Below are 18,619 nucleotides of genomic sequence, written 5' to 3'. Positions count from 1 at the left end.
AAAATAAATCATTAAAAGCATTGAAGGGGCGATTATGTCTACCAATTCTAGGTAGAGAACAAAAGCATACCAATCTGAATTCAAAGTTTAAAAATCAAATTAAATAATAGTATACAGGAAGCATCTTGATAGCCCTGAAAAATCTCTGTCCAAGCTGGTAAATAAAAAGTCACAAGTCGGGAAGAATCCTGTAGTTAAACTTCACTGTGATTAAAGAAACAGATGGATGAATGCCCATCTCAAGCAAAATGGCCAGGAGAACTCCCAACTCTTAAAGAAAAATGTCACTTCAAATAGGCTTAGAACAAGCAAGACTTGTTATATCATGTCGAATTTTAATACTTTACTTCCATGGCTCATCCTTCTGGATACTTCTGGAGCTACCAGTTATCCTACTTGAACCTACACAGATACAAAACACCTCAATCTTACTTTTTCTTGTCTTCAGGATCTTACTTTTCTAGTCTTCAGTCATGCAGAAGTTTAAATTCTTGCTAATTAAAACTTTTTAAACACCAATTAATTATTTCCCTTTTCTTGTACATATAAATGAGCAGGAATACCTCTGCTACACTATCTATCTGGCCAAACTTTCCTTTCTGGTGTCTATGCCTACCTTCTTCCCTTTTACTAGACATACCATCACCAGTTTCCATAAGTTCAGCATTTCCATATTTTGGAGCCGCTCTTGATGTTGAACCTTGTGGTCTCTCTACTTGTATTGAGTGTTCGGAGGTGTAAGTGGTAACATCTGGAGGGGCAGAATGATTTTCTGAAAAAAGGAAAAAAGTTAATGTCTCCAATTAATTTATCCAGGAATTTTTGAATAGTATTTTAGGACTGTACAATTCCTTCCATGAAAGCCACCAATTTAAAAATAGCTCCTTTCATTCAGTTTTATAATTGATGAGCTTTGATTCCATTAATCCACGAAATTTTATGTTGAAAGAAGGAAAAGGTTTCCCTGCCAAGTTGTGTTTGACTCTAGGGGATGGAGCTTCTTTCGCGTTTTCTAGCTGAAGAAGCCAGTATTGTCCATAGATGCTGTGGTCCGTGGTCACGTGACTGGCACGACTATATACCAAGGCACATGGAACATTCACAATTCTTATTTCCCCATTCTGAAAATTAGCACCTAAGATCATGCTGCATACTTAAGTACACATAGTTAAAAGGGTTTAAGGGTTTCCCATGTCCAGTCATAACCAACTCAAGGGAGCGGAGCTCATCCCTGATTCTCTGCCTGTGTTGTCTGAGAGACTCTGTAGCCAGCAAGAAAATAAGGAACAGAGTAAACGTTCCCACTGATGTGGTGCCTGCCCCCCCCCCATGTTTTATTTATTTTATTTATATAACATATGAAAATTCAATTTCCATCAAACTGTGTTGTCTGGGTACAATTGTTTTTAGGCAATCATAATTAAAATATAATAGTATTCGTCACAATAACATTAATACTATAATAACTATAATATTTAACTAATCTACTTTAACAAATCTCCATTTTAACATTTATCCTTTTTATGTCCTCACATTTCTAACTTCTGTTTCTATTGTCTAACCATTGTTAAAGTAGGTCCCATATCAAAAAATATTAAGCTTCTTCTTTGTCCTTAAGACCCAACACTGATCAATCCTTAATTGATCAGTGTTGGGTCTTGAACATGGTGGCCAGCTTTCCAGCAGACAAGCCTAGTATCTTAACTGTTGTACTGCCTGTGTGTGTGTGTATGTATGTGTGTGTGTGTGAGAGAGAGAGAGAGACAGAGAAAACAAATATAAATCACTAGAGGTTGTTTCCAAATAGATATGGAAAGAGCTCTATGCTAAGCTCAGCTATTTTTAAGAGTTTGTGTTTTAAAAAATGGCATGAAGCACTGGGTCAATATGAAATTCTTGTTAAAATTATCCAAAAGGTGAGTGGCCCAAGGCTGAAGGGGACGGGACGGGTAGTGTCAGTTATCATTTGGGAATGCCACCAAGTGTCCGATAGTGAAACCTTGCTTCTGAAACTGCTACTTCCAGGGTAGCAACCTGAATGTAGAGCCTACTCCTGAGCCAGGAAACTCTGCCAGGGATGCACAACTTGAAGCTATGCAAAGGTTCTCCTAGCCACGACTGCCGTCTGTTCTTTTGAAAAGGAATTGTGAGTCCAAAAGAACCCCGAAGTTGTGAACTGAGTCCACTTTCCAGCAGACAAGCCTAGTGTCTGTTCCCAAAGTTGTGAACTGGATCCATTGCCCTTGGAGCCATTCAATCTTATAAGGTTGTGACCAACTGAAGGGGGTCATGTTCATGTCAGATTCTCAATCAAGGGAGGCTGCATTGTTTGAGAAATGCTTCCACCATCATGTAACCAGCATGAAAATGAAGAACCCAGTAAATTTTCCCACTGAAGTGGTACCTATTTAGCTGCTAGCATTTGTATGCTTTCAAACTGCTAAGGTTGGCAGGAGCTGGGGCGAGTAATGGGACCCCATCCAACTGCATGGCAATTGACTCTCCATAACATTCTTCTTTTTTCTAGCAGCCAAGCCTATTGTCTTAACCGCTGCACCACCCAAGTACACATAAGTGGGAAGAAATATAAATCACTGGAGGCTATTTCCACATGGATGTAGAAAGAGCTAAGCTCTATACTATACTTTTTTAAAGGGTTTGTGTGGTTTTTTTTTTAATGGCATTAAGCCCTGGATCAATACGAAAATCTTGTTAAAATTATCCATAAGGTGAGTGACCCATCATAAATTGATTAGAAACATAGCAATTTGCTACTTCTCCATTTCCAGACACAGTTCCTACATCCGTTCTTTCCCACTATACATCTTCCATTTGCAACGCTGAATCAATAGCCAGCATTCTGACATCAGCAGACAATCCTCAATTTAATCTTTCCTTTCACAGCTTTCTGTACAGTAGCTCAACATGCTTTTGACATTTATTTTTGTTTTCGGGCTACTCTTCCATTTGTACTGTTGTGCCAATTTTTACATACTCCTTCTTGTAAAAATCACACATTATAGTGAAGAGAAGTTATTGTGCAGGAGAGTAACCAATCTCCGCTTCTAACGAATTTTCTGTTCAAAAGCTTCAGAAGCACCATCCTTCAAGAAGAGATTGGTGTTGTGCGCCAACACCAAGCTGAAACCATTAGGAATAATTGTTATTGAGCTTAATCAAGGAGCAGCTTTGGTAAATGGAGTATCTATTTTGTCATCTGAAGCTTTAAGATGACAAGCACTCCAAGTAGTAAAATCATTACATGAAAACCATCTTGGGGGTAACCTAATCACGGCAAGCTCTTCGTTTACCAGGATTGCTGATGGCACAGAAAACCACCTGAGAGAAGTCTAGTGGGAAAGGACAAAGCCTTCTCTCTCAAAAGTAGTTAATTGTTTCTACAATTGATTTTATTTCTAAGCCACCTTAAGGGGAAGCAGAAATAAATTTCAAAGGACGTTTGATAGATTCAACAGGGTTAAGCAACAGCCACCTACTCTTTGCAGTTTTTTTCTGGTTCATCTACATAAACAGAGAACACACACTAGAAGAAAATGGGATTTTGCAACTTGGCAAAACTGTAGGAAGACCACAAGAGGATCTGTTACATTAGGAAGAAGCGTCCAGGTTTGGGGGAAGAGTCGCTTTTTGGTTAACACTTGTTGTTATTTAGCTTGCTTGACACAAAGTCTGCAAGAAAGATAACATTCTTTTGAAGGTTGTGGTATCTAGCCCTCACCTTTATCAATCTGCAAGCAAAAATTGCACATAAAAAGGTAATATATCTTTAAGAAGGCACTGAGATAAATGAAGCTCTACTTATTTGATTCAATTTGATTCAATTTATCAGTCGCGCCCTCTCCGCGAAGCTGTTTCCACTTGGCATCCAAAACTTCCAGGAGAAAAAAATGCTTCAACCTATTGAAATTCAAACTTTAGTGCCAATTAACAGCAGTTATGCTTTAGTTTCAGGACACACTCAGAATAAAGTTTTTACTTCATTTTTTAAATAGTAATTTTAGTATAAATGGGATATAGATGGGAGCCAAAGGGAAAGTTGTTGCAGAAAACTCCACTACTGCTTAAGACCATTGGCATAATCCTGCTCTCTCAGCTCAGGGCCAGACTCTAGACAGCAGTCCCGGAGGAGTGGATATTCAGTTGCTGCTGCTGAACACCAGGTTGGCGAATCATAAGGCTTTGTTATTTGCATTCATATTAGGGAGGAACAAGCTGATCTGGCATGCAGTTCTGAGACCTGGTGATCCAAGAGGTTGAAGTTCCCCTCTCAGAAATCAGTCCAGGTGGGGTTTAGGGTTTGGCGTAACCAAGCTGCAGGGGAAAGGAGGATTGGTGGCAGTTATGTTCAAAAATTTCTTCTGGCCATGCCACCAAGTTTCTGGTAGTGAGACCTTGCTTCTGAAATTGCTTTTTTCAGCTGTGTGACAACCTGAGTGCAGAGTCCACTCCTGATCCAGGAAACTCTGCCAGAGATGCACAACCTGAAGCTGTGCAAAGGTTCTCTTAGCCACAACTGCCATCTGCTCTTTGGAGCAGGACTTGTGAGTCTAAAAGGACCCCAAAGCTGTGAACTGGGTCCACAGTTGCACTCAGAGTCATTTAGTCTTATGAGGGTTCAGCCAAAGCCTGTTGTCCCCCCATCCAAGCCACCAGTCACTATGAAAGGCCAGCAGTAAGATTACTAGGGATGGAGATACAAAGTTGAGTATCATCAGAATTATGATGCATGCTATTTTCTGTATGAAGATCTATCTCACCGGGCTTCATGTAGATGTTAAAAAAGAGTGGAGAGAGCCAAGCCCTATGGCATGCCACTGATCTTTCTCCTTCCCAATCAACACCGATTGGGATCGGTCTTGGGTAAAGGGGCCAAACTGTACCACTCAGCCACAGGTCCTATAGCTGATCCCAAAAATATAATGGTTGATGGTATTAAGGGCTCCTGGAGAACAAGGATGGATGTACACCATCAACCTGCCATTGCCATAGATCATCCACAAGTACAACCAGTGCTACTTCTGTCAATTGTGCTAATGCAAGTTTGCAGGCAGTGATATAAATTGGATCCCATGAAATTCCCATATACCTGAATTGTGCACTCACTGAAGCTTCCAGATATCTCCAGGCAAAAAGGAGACTGAACCTCTCATTCCCTATTAACACTCACTAGGACTCGCCTTGGAGAAAGAAGTCGAACCTGCATAAGATCATCCTGTCCAGCCCAAATTCAACAAATGACCACCCCAAATGATACCATAGTTGATGGTATCAAAAGCCACTGAGAAGTCAAGGAGAGCGAGGATGGATGTTCACCATCATCCTGCCCTGGCCATAGATCATCCACAAGTGCAGCCAGTGCTGTTTCTGTCACATAACTGGATCTGAAACATAACTGGAAGGAATCCATTTCATCCAGGATCTTCGAAAATATTTCACCTTGTATATAGACTGGACAGACATTGTCCAGATAGGTGGGATCCAGTGATGTTTATTTAAGGAGGGGCCACACCAAGTTCTCCTTAAAAAGATTTGGGAATGTGCTCTCTTGCAGTGAGAAGTGGGTCTCATTCCTGCCCGGACTGACCTTCTAGTCGTTGTCCTGGAAGTTTTCACTAACCAGGAGGGACAAGGATCTAATTTATAGATGGTTGCACTTGACAGTGTTGAGAACCAAATCCAACAGGATTGAACTGTTCCCAAATGACCAAGCAAGTCCTTTCCCCAGGCATTTTAAATACCAGGCATGGGTTCCAACTAGAATGAATCTGAGTGATTTGTCCGTTAGGTATTGAAGAAAATCCTCTGCATGGCCCTGAAGAGCCCTCCTGTTCAAGAAGGGACCAAATGGTCCAGAACAAGGTTTCTGGGTGATACTGCAGATACCATAAAGGCAGAGAAATAATGCTGTTTTGCCATTCTTGCCATCCTAAATAGGCTCTAAGTCATGTCCATTCCTCATTTTCTTCCAACACTGTCCCAGGCATTTATTAACCCTTTTTAGAACTCATAATTCCTCTATGAATGACAGGGACTGTCAGGAATGATACTCGAGAGGCTGCACAGGCAGAATCCTGTGCAAATCCTTAGCTACTCTTTGATTCCAGGTAGTTACCAAGGCTTCAACAAGGCCATACAGCAAAATCCCTGTGATATCTCTCACTTCCATTTGGAACCCATTTGGGTTCATTAGTCTTTGTGGGGTGGAATACTCCCTATGGAGAGGGGTGACATAGGAGGGTCGGTCTCAAGGATATCAAGGCATGATCTGACCATGAAAGGGATAGTGTTCAATCACCATTGCTCCAACAGGAAATTATGTCTGGTGTGTGACCACTGTCCTGAGTCAGGCCTATGATTATCTGAGATAGGTCCATGGTCATGAACTTTTATGCAGCTTCTGAGGTGAAGTCTCCCAGAACTGTATACACTGGCGATGACGTCACATCATCCTATGAGCCCAGATTCAGAAACAAGGTCTCACAATCAGAAACTTGGGAAGCAAGATGTTTCAAGGCCAACGAAGATGCCTTCCCCTGTAAGGATCTGTCCTCTAGGCTCTGGCTCTCATAGCATCCCATGCCCATTATCCATGCAATGTGTTATTCTGCCCCATGTTCTCCAAGGTGATTATCCTCCTTTGCCCTGATCTCTCTCCCCATAGAGCCAAAGGCTCTGACATCCTCCCCAGCCATTCTTATTCTTCTGCCAGGCATCCTGGGGAAGACAGGTGAGGGAGAAAGCCCCACAGAGTGCTACAGCTCAAGCTCTCGGCACCAAGGTCTCCCTCCTCTTGTTAACCCCCAACCTTCACATTGTCTTCTGCCTTGGACTGTTTTTTCTCACTGGCCCACCAGGTGCAGAACAAACTGGGGGGAGGAAGGGGCTACAGACATTCACTCTAGCCCAGCCCACATTCCAGCTCAAATTCAACAGATGGCCCAAAGTCAAGTCAAGGAGATGAGGGATGGATGTACAACGTCATCGTGTACTTGCCATAGATCATCCACAAGTGCATTCAGGGCTCCTTCTGTCACATAACCATGACTGGGTCCTTGTGACCATTGCAATCCTGGAGGCTACCTTCCACTGAAGTGATGCCTATTTGTTGACTCTCATTAGCATGTTTTCTCAGTGAGATCAGACATCAAGTCTTACCTGGGTTCAGTTTTTCTGTGCCCTATCCAGATCTCCACAACCTCCAGCAAAAAGGAGCACATGTGGACTGAACCTCTCATTCCCTATTAACACTCATTAGGACTGGCCTTGGAGGAAGGAGTCAAACCCGCGCAAGACCATGCCACCCAGGAGTGGTCTCAACAGGTGGCCAAAAAGGGGTACCATGGCTGATAGTATTGAAAGCCATTGAGAAGTCAAGGAGATGAAGGATGGATGCTCACTGTCATCCTAGCTTTCCCATAGATCATCCACAAGTGCCACCAATGCTACTTCTGTCGCATAGCTCATTGCACCTCATTCCTTGGTAGAGGCTGTGATCTGAAGCTGACATTGGGCCCCATCAGGACCCCCATAAGCTCCAGGCTCTCTCAAAAGTCCAGCAGTACCAACAAATTATCAGAACTATTGATGTAAATTGGCTTTTATTGGCATCCTCAATCCATGGGGGTGGCAAATGATTTTGCCAGGGAGCTGGATGCAAATGTGCTGAAGGTGTAGAAGAGTATCTCAAGCCCTGTGGAATGGCACCAAGGAGTGTCTGTGGGCTGAACCACTCACTCCCTATTAACACTAATTAGGACTGGCCTGGGAGAAAGAATTCAAACAGGGACAGTTCTGGGCTGCCCAGCCCCAAATACTGCAGCCGACCGAGAATAACACCATGGTTAATGGCATTGAAAGCCACTGAAAAGTCAAGTAAATCAGGGATGGATGCACAGCGTCATCCTGTCTTTGCCATAGATCATCCAAAATTGCTCCTTCTGACAGTCACATAACTGCAAATGAAACCTGATTGGACGGAATCAGTTTCATCCAGAAACCTCTGAAGTTCCCAAACATTGTACCTTATACACTATGGTCCATAAAAAGGAAAGGAGGGAGACTGGACCGAAGCTATCTGACAAGTGGGAGGAAACATTTTCCTTTTAAATGTGGGACAGGATGGCAAGCTGAGGCTTCCGTAAAAGATCCCTAAAATGCCCCCTCTTGCAGTGACGAATTTCACTCTCTGAGCCCCCCCCCCAAAGGTCCTTTCCATCATGGAGCATTTCATCAGCCTTGAGGGACAAGCATCTTCATTTCAATATAAGGAATATTCATTTATCTATAAAGAATTATATCTTTGCCATAGATCATCCACAAGTGCAACCAGTGCTGTTTCTGTCACATAACTCGGACTGAAACCTGGCTGGAAGGAATCGGTTTCATCCAGAATCCTCTAAAGACCCCAAACATTCCACCTTCTACACCGCTGTCCATAAAATGGGAAGGAGGGAGACTGGACCGAAGCTATCCTGACAAGTGGGAGGAGAGTTTTATTTTTAATGATGGACAGGGTGGCAAACTGAGGCTTCCACAAAAGATGCCTGAAATCTGCCCTCTTTGAGAGAGGAATTACACTCGCTGCGACCCTCCAAGGTCCTTTCCATCCTGGAGCATTTCATCAGCCGTGGGGGACAAGGATCTTCATTTCAATATAAGTAATGTTCATGTAGCTATAAAGAATTATATCTTTGCCATATATCATCCACAAGTGCAGGCAAAGGTGTTCCCAGTGGCGGATTAAGGCTCACTGACAAATCTCGGTGCCCCTCCTTTGTACATACTGTATATTGTACAGGTTTTTTCTTTCTTTCTCAACTTTGCAGTCCCTTATTTGGGCCTGTTGCCCTAAGCACTTGCTTAATGGTTAATTCACCACTGGGTGTTTCTGTGGAATAACTGCAGCAGAAAACCTGACTGGAAAGAATCCAGAATCCTCTAAACATTCCATCAGTCCCAGATGACATAACGGTATTGAAAGCCATTGAAAAGTCAAGGAGATCAAGGGTTGGATGCACACCGTCATTGCGTCCTTGCCATAGATCGTCCACAAGTGCAACCGGTGCTGTTTCTGTCACATAACTGCGACTGAAACCTGACTGGAAGGAATTGGTTTCATTCAGAATCCTCTAAAGACCCCAAACATTCCACCTTCTACACCGCTGTCCGTAAACAGGGGAGTAGGGAGACTGGACCGAAGCTATCCTGACAAGTGGCAGGAGAGTTTTATTTTTAATGATGGACAGGATGGCAAGATGAGGCTTCCGTTAAAGATCCCTGAAATGCCCCCTCTTGCAGTGAGGAATTTCACTCTCTGAGCCCCTGCCCCAAGGTCCTTTCCATCCTGGAGCATTTCATCAGCCGTGGGGGACAAGGATCTTCATTTCAATATAAGGAATATTCATTTAGCTATAAAGAAGTTGCACTACATATTTTACATAGATTATCCACAAGTGCAGGCAAAGGTGTCATTTGTTTATTTATCAACTCTTTTTAGAAGTCATAATTCCTCTATGAATGACAGGGACCAATGGGAATGATGGCTCAAGAGGGGCTGCTCAGATACTATTCTGAGAGGCTGCACTTGGCCACTCTTTGATTCCAGTTGCTAAGGCTTCAACAGGCCATACAGCAAAACCCCTGTGATATCTCCCACTTCTATCTGGACCCCATTTGAGTCTCTCGGGGGTGGAATACTCCCTGTGGAGAGGGGTGACATAGGAGGGTTTCAAGGATGTCAGGGCATGATCTGACCATGATAGGGATAATGTTCAATTGCCATTGCTCCAAAAGAAATTATGAGTGTCCTGAGTCAGGCCTATGATTATCTGAGATAAGTTCATGGTCATGAACTTTTGTGCAGCTTCTGAGGTCAAATCCAGAAATGACAGACTAAAGTCTCCCAGAACTGTATACACTGGCAATGACGTCACATCATCCTATGAGCCCAGATTCAGAAACAAGGTCTCACAATCAGAAACTTGGGAAGCAAGATCTTTCAAGGCCAACGAAGATGCCTTCCCCTGTAAGGATCTGTCCTCTAGGCTCTGGCTCTCATAGCATCCCATGCCCATTATCCATGCAATATAGCATCAGCCAAGTACAGTTTCCTAAGGGCAATTAATATGTTGCACTTTAAGACTACATTTTAAACGTATTTTAATTTCCATATGTTGTTACTAAATTGATTCATGCTCCTGTAATAGTTCATACAACAGAACATAATTTAATTTGGTGTCTAATTTAATTTAGTATCTAAACCCAGGCCACAGTCACGATGCCTTAAACCACAATTTGCATCCAAAGCTTGATCTGAGCAACTTATTTCTGTATGATCCCTGAACTTGGGACAAAGGGCAAGGTTTTGGGGAAACAGCTATAAAGTTTCCGGGGGAAATGGTGTGGCTGCAAATTAACAGCCCTTCAGAAGGGTTAGCTTTATTGTGTCTGTACAGTGGTTGCAGCCTCCCTACACTATCTGGCAATGGTTTCATCCTTTAATATAATGAACAAAGTAGGAAGCATCAGCTGGCCAGCAACTGCAAACGTGGCTAAGATCCATGCCACGCAGCTGGATACAGAAACTACAATACAAGAGTTATTTATTAAGTCTTCCAGTATGACTTACTATCTTGTGTGCATCCATGGGTCAAGTTATTTCAACTCCTAGTTTAATTAAGAAATATAAAAAATATAAAACTGCAGAGGCAGTTGGAAATTTTGGTTTTACAATAAAACTCTAACGGCGGGGGCGGGGGGAGTTGAGTTACATGAAAAACAAATTATATATGAAATTGTGGGTATTTTCCTATTTTCTTTGATCTGATGAAAAATTCAGGAGAAAAGCTAAATTCTCTCTAGAAGCTGACTATGAGAGTAGAGCTCTTTTCCTTTTTAAAAGCAAGCAGACCAGTCTCCTCCAACCTATATACCATTTAGACATGTGGGCTTCAGCTCTTTTATTCTAAGAAGTGTCTGAGTCTATACATTTGGGATCAATTTGGATGGGGAAAATAACAGTCTTCATTCACTCAGACGTGCTGAATCTCAAAATATTGCAATTTTCCTAATTCCAGTTCTGTTCGGATATGAATATTGAAAATCAGGACATCTGAAAGGCACCTTGTTAAGTAATTAAATCCAGAATGAATAACCCTGCTCTTTCACAAAGCCCAAGAACAACCTTAGGCTAATTACTTGTTTCCCTGTGGTAGACGTTTTGTGTATATGAGAAATATACGCATTACTCTGTCCTTTCTCAAAGAAATGTTGGATAATGGTAATCTAATAAACGAATATCACATGGACATTAACCTGTGAACAATGGTGCACACATTCCACAATTTATTTTAGAAGCCTAAGTAATAAAAAAAGTAATTTTATTAGTGTTAAATAAAATGGCTTAGTCTCATATGACAAAAGTTTTGAACTTCAATAAAGATTGTTATGCATCTTGCCATTTTGAAAAGGACAACTTTCTGAGTCAATTAAAATGTATGCTGTATCTTGCCAATTCAGATTATACTTTGAAATTCTGGACAGAATACTCTATAATTAGCTTTTCCTTATAAAAAAAAAGGGCACTGCTATGGACTGGAATTTCCTCCTTTTGATTCTAGCTGCAAAACGAAGAATTCTTCTTAATCCAAATTTAGCTTTTTTAATATAACTAGCTCATTAATACAAATATTAGCTTTGAACAGTAAGAATTTTCTTCTGCTAATATTGCCATTTTCTGTATTTTACTTTAAATGTCTATCAATTACCAAAAAAAATCACCACCTTCATTAAAATAATGATCATTATTTGGTCTCCCTTTTCTTAACTAAATCACATTCTCCTCTAAGCTATCAGCAATATACTGTATACCAATTCCATCATGATTTCTAACAGCTAGATCAATATCTATAAATTAGGTGTCACTCAGAATTAAATGATATGCTAGTAGAAAACAAGTTGGAGAGCATAAATGGGGTAATATGATAAAAATATGCTTATAGGAAGCTGCAATACTGCAATACTGTATTCTGAAGTTATGTGGACGGTAGAAAATAGAAAACCAAAATTAAAAGAATATTTCTGGGTTTATTTCTTGCTTATCCATGAATTTCTAAAGACTGGGTTCTTCTAAGCAATGGTCTGCTTAATAATGGAGTGTAATTGGGCACATTCACACATAGCAACTAGCTATGGCTTATTTATCACAATGAGTGGATTCATACTCCACATTAAGCAAGTTATGCACATTACTTAAGAGTAATGTGAAAACCAAGCCATAAAGTAATTAGAACTCCTGTATTCTTATAATATACCACTAAACATAATGTTATAAATCTTAAAGTTTAGCAATGCCTTTGTTTCAAAGTTTAAAGATTTCCTCTGTCCAGTTGTGACCAATTCAAGGAGGTGGTGGTCATCTCAGATTCTCAGTGGAGGGAGCCTGCATTGTTTGAGATGTTTCCATCACGCAGCCCGCATGAAAATACAGAACATAGTAATCTTTCCTACAAAAGCAATACCTATTTATCTACTTGCATTTGCAGCCTTCATACTGCTAGGTTGGCAGTAGCTGGTGCAAGTAACAGGAGCTCATCCTATGGCACGATGCTTGAGTGTCAAATCTGGACAGTTGGCTTTCCAGTTGACCAGCTCAAGTGTCTTAACCACTGGACCATTGTGCCATCTGCCTTTGTTTTACAAAAATAAAAACCTACAGAATCATAGCAATGCTTTCTTTCTGATAAATTATGCATTCAAGTTGTGATGTAACTGTTTGTTTCTGAACAAATGCTGAATAGTTACTGAATAGGTCTCTCTGTAGTCCATGAAGAATTTAACAGTGACCAAAAGAAAGATGGTGGAAGGGGCTTCCCCAATTTAACAAAGGTTCAGGGATGAATAACTGCATGCTATAATTGTAATTTAAGAATTTCCTTGAATGAACGTATTGAATTTAAATGGTATTTATGGAAGACATAGTTTAACTCAGGGGAAAATCCCAGAGAATGATAGTTCACAATTTCTTCACTAAGTCAAATAAAACCAATGTCTATGATCAAACAGAGTCTAATAATACTTGTCTTTTCATTTCTATCTTCAATGAGCTAGCTCGTAGTTCTTTAGTGTGAGTGCTTCTTCCTTATAATGATTCTTTAACAAGTCACTGACTTCCACCTTAACTTCTAACTTACCAATAAGGGATTGGCAGGTAACAAGTAATCTGTTATAAGTGCTTTTCTTCACATGAAAGGCGTTCCAATAGTAAAGTTACCATCAGTAGCAAGTTATTTCTGTTCAGGCATTGACCATCTCTTAGGATGGGTGCACCACAATGCAAGAAAGAAACATGACATTAAAGGTCTCAATAACCTTGCACAAAATTATTGGCACTCCAGGTCCTGTTCATATTTTACATTATGGTCTCCACTCAACCTCCCAAGACTTCCTGTTGGGGATAATATATTATCTGAAGAAGTGAACAATGTTTCACATGGGGTTTAGAAGGTTAGATTCCCCTTGTGTTCAGATTGGAAGCTTCCTCTTCGCAGGCAGAGGTGGCGAGTGCTTTCTTTTAAACATTCATATTGATCACAATTAGTACTTTCAAAATGAGGCACTTCCCACTGGAAGGGTAACCTATAAAATGTATTTCTTTAAAGGAAACATGAACATTTGCACATTTTTGTCATTAATAGTACATTATTATTCCTGATTAATGTTGTAGAGACAACACACTGATGTCTTATTTTACTTTAAAGCATGAATGAAGTGTTCTAGCTTATCCATGCATTACTGACTGGTTAGTTTTCCTCAAACTCCTATTTTGCAAGCAGTAGTCAACATGAGTTACACTCCCTTAATATTATTATCAATCCATACTTTGAGAACAAGAGGTTTATTCTGTTTAAAGAGTTCTTATTTCAATTCGTGCATTTGTGTTCTCTTCCAACGTACTGATTTACTCATAAGCCTTTCATTAATAGGTATCTTCTCATCATGCCATCAAACGGAGAAGGTAATCTCTAAATATCTAGTTATGATCCAATTAAGAAATGTAAAAACTAGTTGGCTTTAATCTGTCATGCTAACCCATAATTCTCTTTAGTTACAAATTTTCAAACTGTAGGAATATGTGCCTTGTAATTTAGAGCTATATTTTGTTATGGTTCTTTAACTCATGAAACTGTCTTGATTAGAACATTTAATAATTTCATGCATTTGATAGAACATGTACCCTCCCCAAACAAACATGTCATTAAATATTTGATTTAGCCAATTTCGTATTTAAAAAATCTTTAATACTGCATAATAAAGTTTTGCCTTAAGAAAGGAACTCTTCCACTCATTGCTGGTTTTTTTGAAAGAACATGGCCTTCAATTAATAGTATCAGAGAACTATTGTTTTAAAAGATGGGTGGGGGAGGAAACAAAGAATTTCTGGTCTAAATAGTGTTCCAAAGTTAAAGGAAAGGGAGACAACCTTAAAAAAAAGAATATTTTAACACATCTGGCACTGATGTATGTCTGCTGAGTGTCCTTGAAAAGGCATTTATGACGTTTCTCCCAGTGGGATGTTTTTCCTTCAAAATTACTTTGTGTTTTGAAATATTTGTGAAATAATACCTAAAAATATAATTCATTAACAGATAAGAACTATATATTTAAAAAAAAAAAAAAGGGGGGGGGGTTTCCCATACATACCTATATGAGTTTGTGACATAACATCAGCTAGCCTATGTGCAGCCCCACTGCCACCACTTTGGGTTGAGGATGAAGAAGTGGTAGAGGTGGTTGAGCCATGGATGGCTTGGCTGATCCAGTGCTCCATATTTATACTCCCTTGGCTTGAGGTTGGTGTTCCCTGGGAATCGCCCTGCACAGAACCTTCATCTTCAGAGCCAGAGGATGTATCTAGCATGGTAGACAAATGCATGACTAAGATTTTATGTTGCAGTATTCAGACACTGACCCAAAGCCAAAGAGTTCAGTTTAAATTGCAGCGGTGTCCAAGAAATTTGCAAAGCAATTTAGGCACCATTTTCTGTTGAGCTAGGGTTAAAGTAGTTGGCATAAGTTCAAATATACTGATGTAGCCATGCAACAGAACTGAGTCATTACAATAATTTTCTCCAACCTGGTGTTCTCTAGATATCTTGATTTAGAAGTTATATCAAAAACAGGTAATGTTGTTTGTACTATTCACAATTTAATCCGAATCATTGCTTTATTCTAAAAGCATTTCCATTCCCAAAGTAGCAATTCTCTAACATTAGTAACAGCATGCAATAAACACCAGATGCTATAAAAGCTACAGCACAAGAATATCTAGTTTGGCCACAGTGGGAACTCAAAATCTTGAACTAAGTGCACTTTGTTTAATATCGCAGAATTAAGTGAATATCACAAAGCAACAGAAACAACACTCTACAAAAATCTCTTCATATTCCTTATGGTTATTTCAGAGAAAATCTCAACATACTTGTAAAGTAAGAGGAATATGGGCCTAGAATAGGGAGACAATATGTATCAACTTCAGTAAAGGAATGGAGAAAATCCATATCTTGCATTCTTTAATTGCTTTAATTGGATTTGTTAACCGCTCCCTCTCCCCTAGGGGACTCGGGGCGGTGTACAGACAGAATAAAAACATTATAAAAAACATTATATACAGCATATTCATTTTTGTAGCCCTCAGAACTCATCAGATCACCATGCAGTAATGAAGAGATGTGATTTCAGTTTTTTTTAATGAAATGAAAAGCATAATAAACTTCAAATAACTTGTAAAGCTATTTTGCTTTTTAAAGAATTGTAGCCTACCTAAATATCTTGGAAATTAGCTAAAAACACAAAGACTCCCTACCGCAAAATGGTTTCCAGTCCAAATCCATCCAGCCTGCTATAATGCTATTGGCAAACAAGTCTGTCCTACTATAATCAGTTGAGACTTGCTGCTCAAGAAAAGCCGTTAATAACATAATATTAGATGCATCAAATGTGAAAAAAGAGATGGATCAGACAGTTTTATTGTAACCAATACATGGTGGGATTCTTACTTTACATATTCATCCACACCTATTTACTGTTACGAGTGCTCAAATATCCAATCATAACATCCTTAGTACAGGTCCTTACCTGGAGGGGTATAGGCATCCATTGATGTTTGCACCACCAGTGAACGTCTCTTGGATGGCATAGGTACTGCCATCTTCCGTTCTTTATGTTTTGCCAGTGCTGCTTGGACTGCTTCTGTATGGACATCTAGAATCAAAAATCTAAATATCAGCTTGGAACTCCAACAAGAGGTCACAAACACAGGTAGTTTCTAGGAGAGAATTAATGTTGTAAATTCCTTAGAGACACGGAATCAATTCTGCCGAAATTTTTCTGGGGAAAAAGCAGCAAGCTATCCTCTCCAGTCAAGCCAAGCACAACTCTACATTATTCTAGAAGAACAAAAGCTGAAATCCAAAATACAATGACTTGGAAGTAACAATAGGGGGGAAAAAGTTATTTTAGGGCAACCATTTCCGCAGGATCTGCATTTGGATTATTCCAGCTAATTAAAATCTTTTTTAGTCTTAATACAGTTTGCTGTTTGGGATATTCTCTAGGTTGCTTTTAATTCTTAATACTTTAAGACAGTCTATATTAGTATATATCTAAACAAATGATGAGGAAAGTCAAGACAACATGGCAGAGCACAGAAATAATTTCAATATTGTAGGTTCATTTAAAGAACATTATTATGTCGCTTTTTCTTTTGATGTTTTCCAGATGTATAGTTCAGATGGGCTACAAAACAATTCCAATGATCCCCATACGACCATGCAGCATTGTTTAAACAAAACTATTGTTTTTAAAAACTTTGAGACTGTATATAGTTTAGACTTAACTTTTTTTTAATGAAAGTTCTATCAAGATTTATTATAGCATAAAGTACAATGAAGATTTTAAAAAAGGAGATTAAAAAAGGTGTTGACTTCTGACTCTTTCCAAAACAGTAAATTTCTAATACATTTATAACTTCAACTTTCTGCATTACCTATAATTATTACAAGCCACACAAGACACTAACTACACAATTATTAAGCTTCCAACTAAATTCTATGTGTTTTTTTTATTTCAAGTTTAAAAAACAGAAGCAATATCCCAATAGATACAAGATCAAATAAAATATATTTGTTAAAAACAGTTTACATTGCAATCTTAACTAAATTTATTTTTCCCCTGTTGTGGAAAATGATAATATATTTCTATTTAGACTGATTAATCTTTCTAAATATCATCAACCACATTAATAAAAATCATATTCTTTCAAATACTTTAACCTTAAAGGGAAAACTCTGTTATATTCATTTTAAGATTCTAAACATTTCTTCAAAACTTTCATCTTTATAACCAACACCAATTAATTATAACAACATTTTCAATTTGCTTTCCACATACATACACGCACACACACTTTCAATAATATTTTGCAAATTATAAGAATTACTTGAGCATTATACATATAAGAATAAAGAAAAATTGAAGGTCAAAGTTTCTCTTTCCTCGTCCTCTTGAATATAAATACTTTCCAAATTTTATTTCAAAATATTTTACAAGCTTTAAACAATAACTTATTCATCCCATTTTCAAACCTACTTTATAAAAACAATGCATTGGACTTTTATTTTAATTACATTTGTCAAACCAATAGAAAATCCATCCTAATTCTAAAAAATTTACAAAGTTTAAGTCACTCTCTCACTTTGCCCTCATAAAGCAAAACCTTTTTCTATATAAGTTTAGATTATATTTCTGAAGTTTAGACTTAATTTTTCTTAATTAATTTTTGACCAAAGCAGAAATTTTTAATTGCCTGCATTAGATGGGTTTGCTATTCTTTATTCATAATTCTTTTCTTCCATTATTAGATTGAAATTAAAGATGAGGTTTTTCCCAAAATGAAAGTTTATCATGTATTGAAGGCATAAAGTTTGCCAGTATGGTCATGCTAGTTTGTACTATATAAATTTACCTCCCACTCAATACAAATGGAAAAGAGTAAGTATAGAAAGCATGGTGTTCCACCTTTAAGGCTGTTTTACAAAAGCACCAAGGCAAACAATAGAAGAATATCAGAAAAGACCTACCTGTGCTATAAAATTTGGCATGGAATGTATTCATGTATGAAATTAATGGATATTCTGAGAAATATGTGTGTCTGTGTGGGAAGGAAAGGAAAAGCAAAGCAAAGAAAAAAGGAAGGAAAACAGTATAATTTTATAACCTGATTTTTTCACTGATGTTATACTGTACACACAAAATTGTTCTATCTTTTAGAAGCATAAACATTTACCTGTCCTAATGGATGCTGCCATCAGCCTCCTTGGGTGCCTTATGAATGTGAAGGATGACTCTGGACTCTGCCTGGAGAAAGAACCCTGTTGGTCTTTCTGTGTCTGGTTGGCAATGGACTCCAGACTCCAGCTGTAATTTGCTTAAAGTAGAGGAAGAGTAGGAGTCTTGCACAGCAAGCTTGAGAGCAGTCCAAGAAGAAGAGTATGTGAAGGAGTGAATGGATAATTATTGGGCAGCAACCTACCCAGTGGGG

At 38.9% G+C, this 18,619-nt stretch overlaps 1 protein-coding gene across 6 annotated transcripts in view; it reads right to left on the bottom strand.

The window, feature by feature from the left end:
* The window catches only part of DIP2C (disco interacting protein 2 homolog C), a 366,720-nt gene that overhangs the window by 100,545 nt on the left and 247,556 nt on the right, over nucleotides 1–18,619 (bottom strand). For 3 of the 6 annotated variants that reach the window (XM_081932268.1, XM_081932270.1, XM_081932272.1), the window contains 3 exons: nucleotides 16,156–16,281; nucleotides 14,722–14,931; nucleotides 617–772 (listed from right to left, as the gene is read on the bottom strand). In XM_081932268.1, the coding sequence (XP_081788394.1) occupies nucleotides 617–772; nucleotides 14,722–14,931; nucleotides 16,156–16,281 (492 nt within the window). The remainder of the gene's footprint in view (nucleotides 1–616; nucleotides 773–14,721; nucleotides 14,932–16,155; nucleotides 16,282–18,619) is intronic. The other 3 variants (XM_081932269.1, XM_081932271.1, XM_081932273.1) reach the window with 1 other exon arrangement.

Source organism: Natrix helvetica (genome assembly GCF_964273705.1).
Source record: "Natrix helvetica genome assembly, chromosome: Z".
Classification (NCBI taxonomy): Eukaryota; Metazoa; Chordata; class Lepidosauria; order Squamata; family Natricidae; genus Natrix; species Natrix helvetica.
The sequence above is the reverse complement of the archived record's forward strand: the minus strand, read 5'-3'. Positions and strand labels throughout refer to the sequence as shown.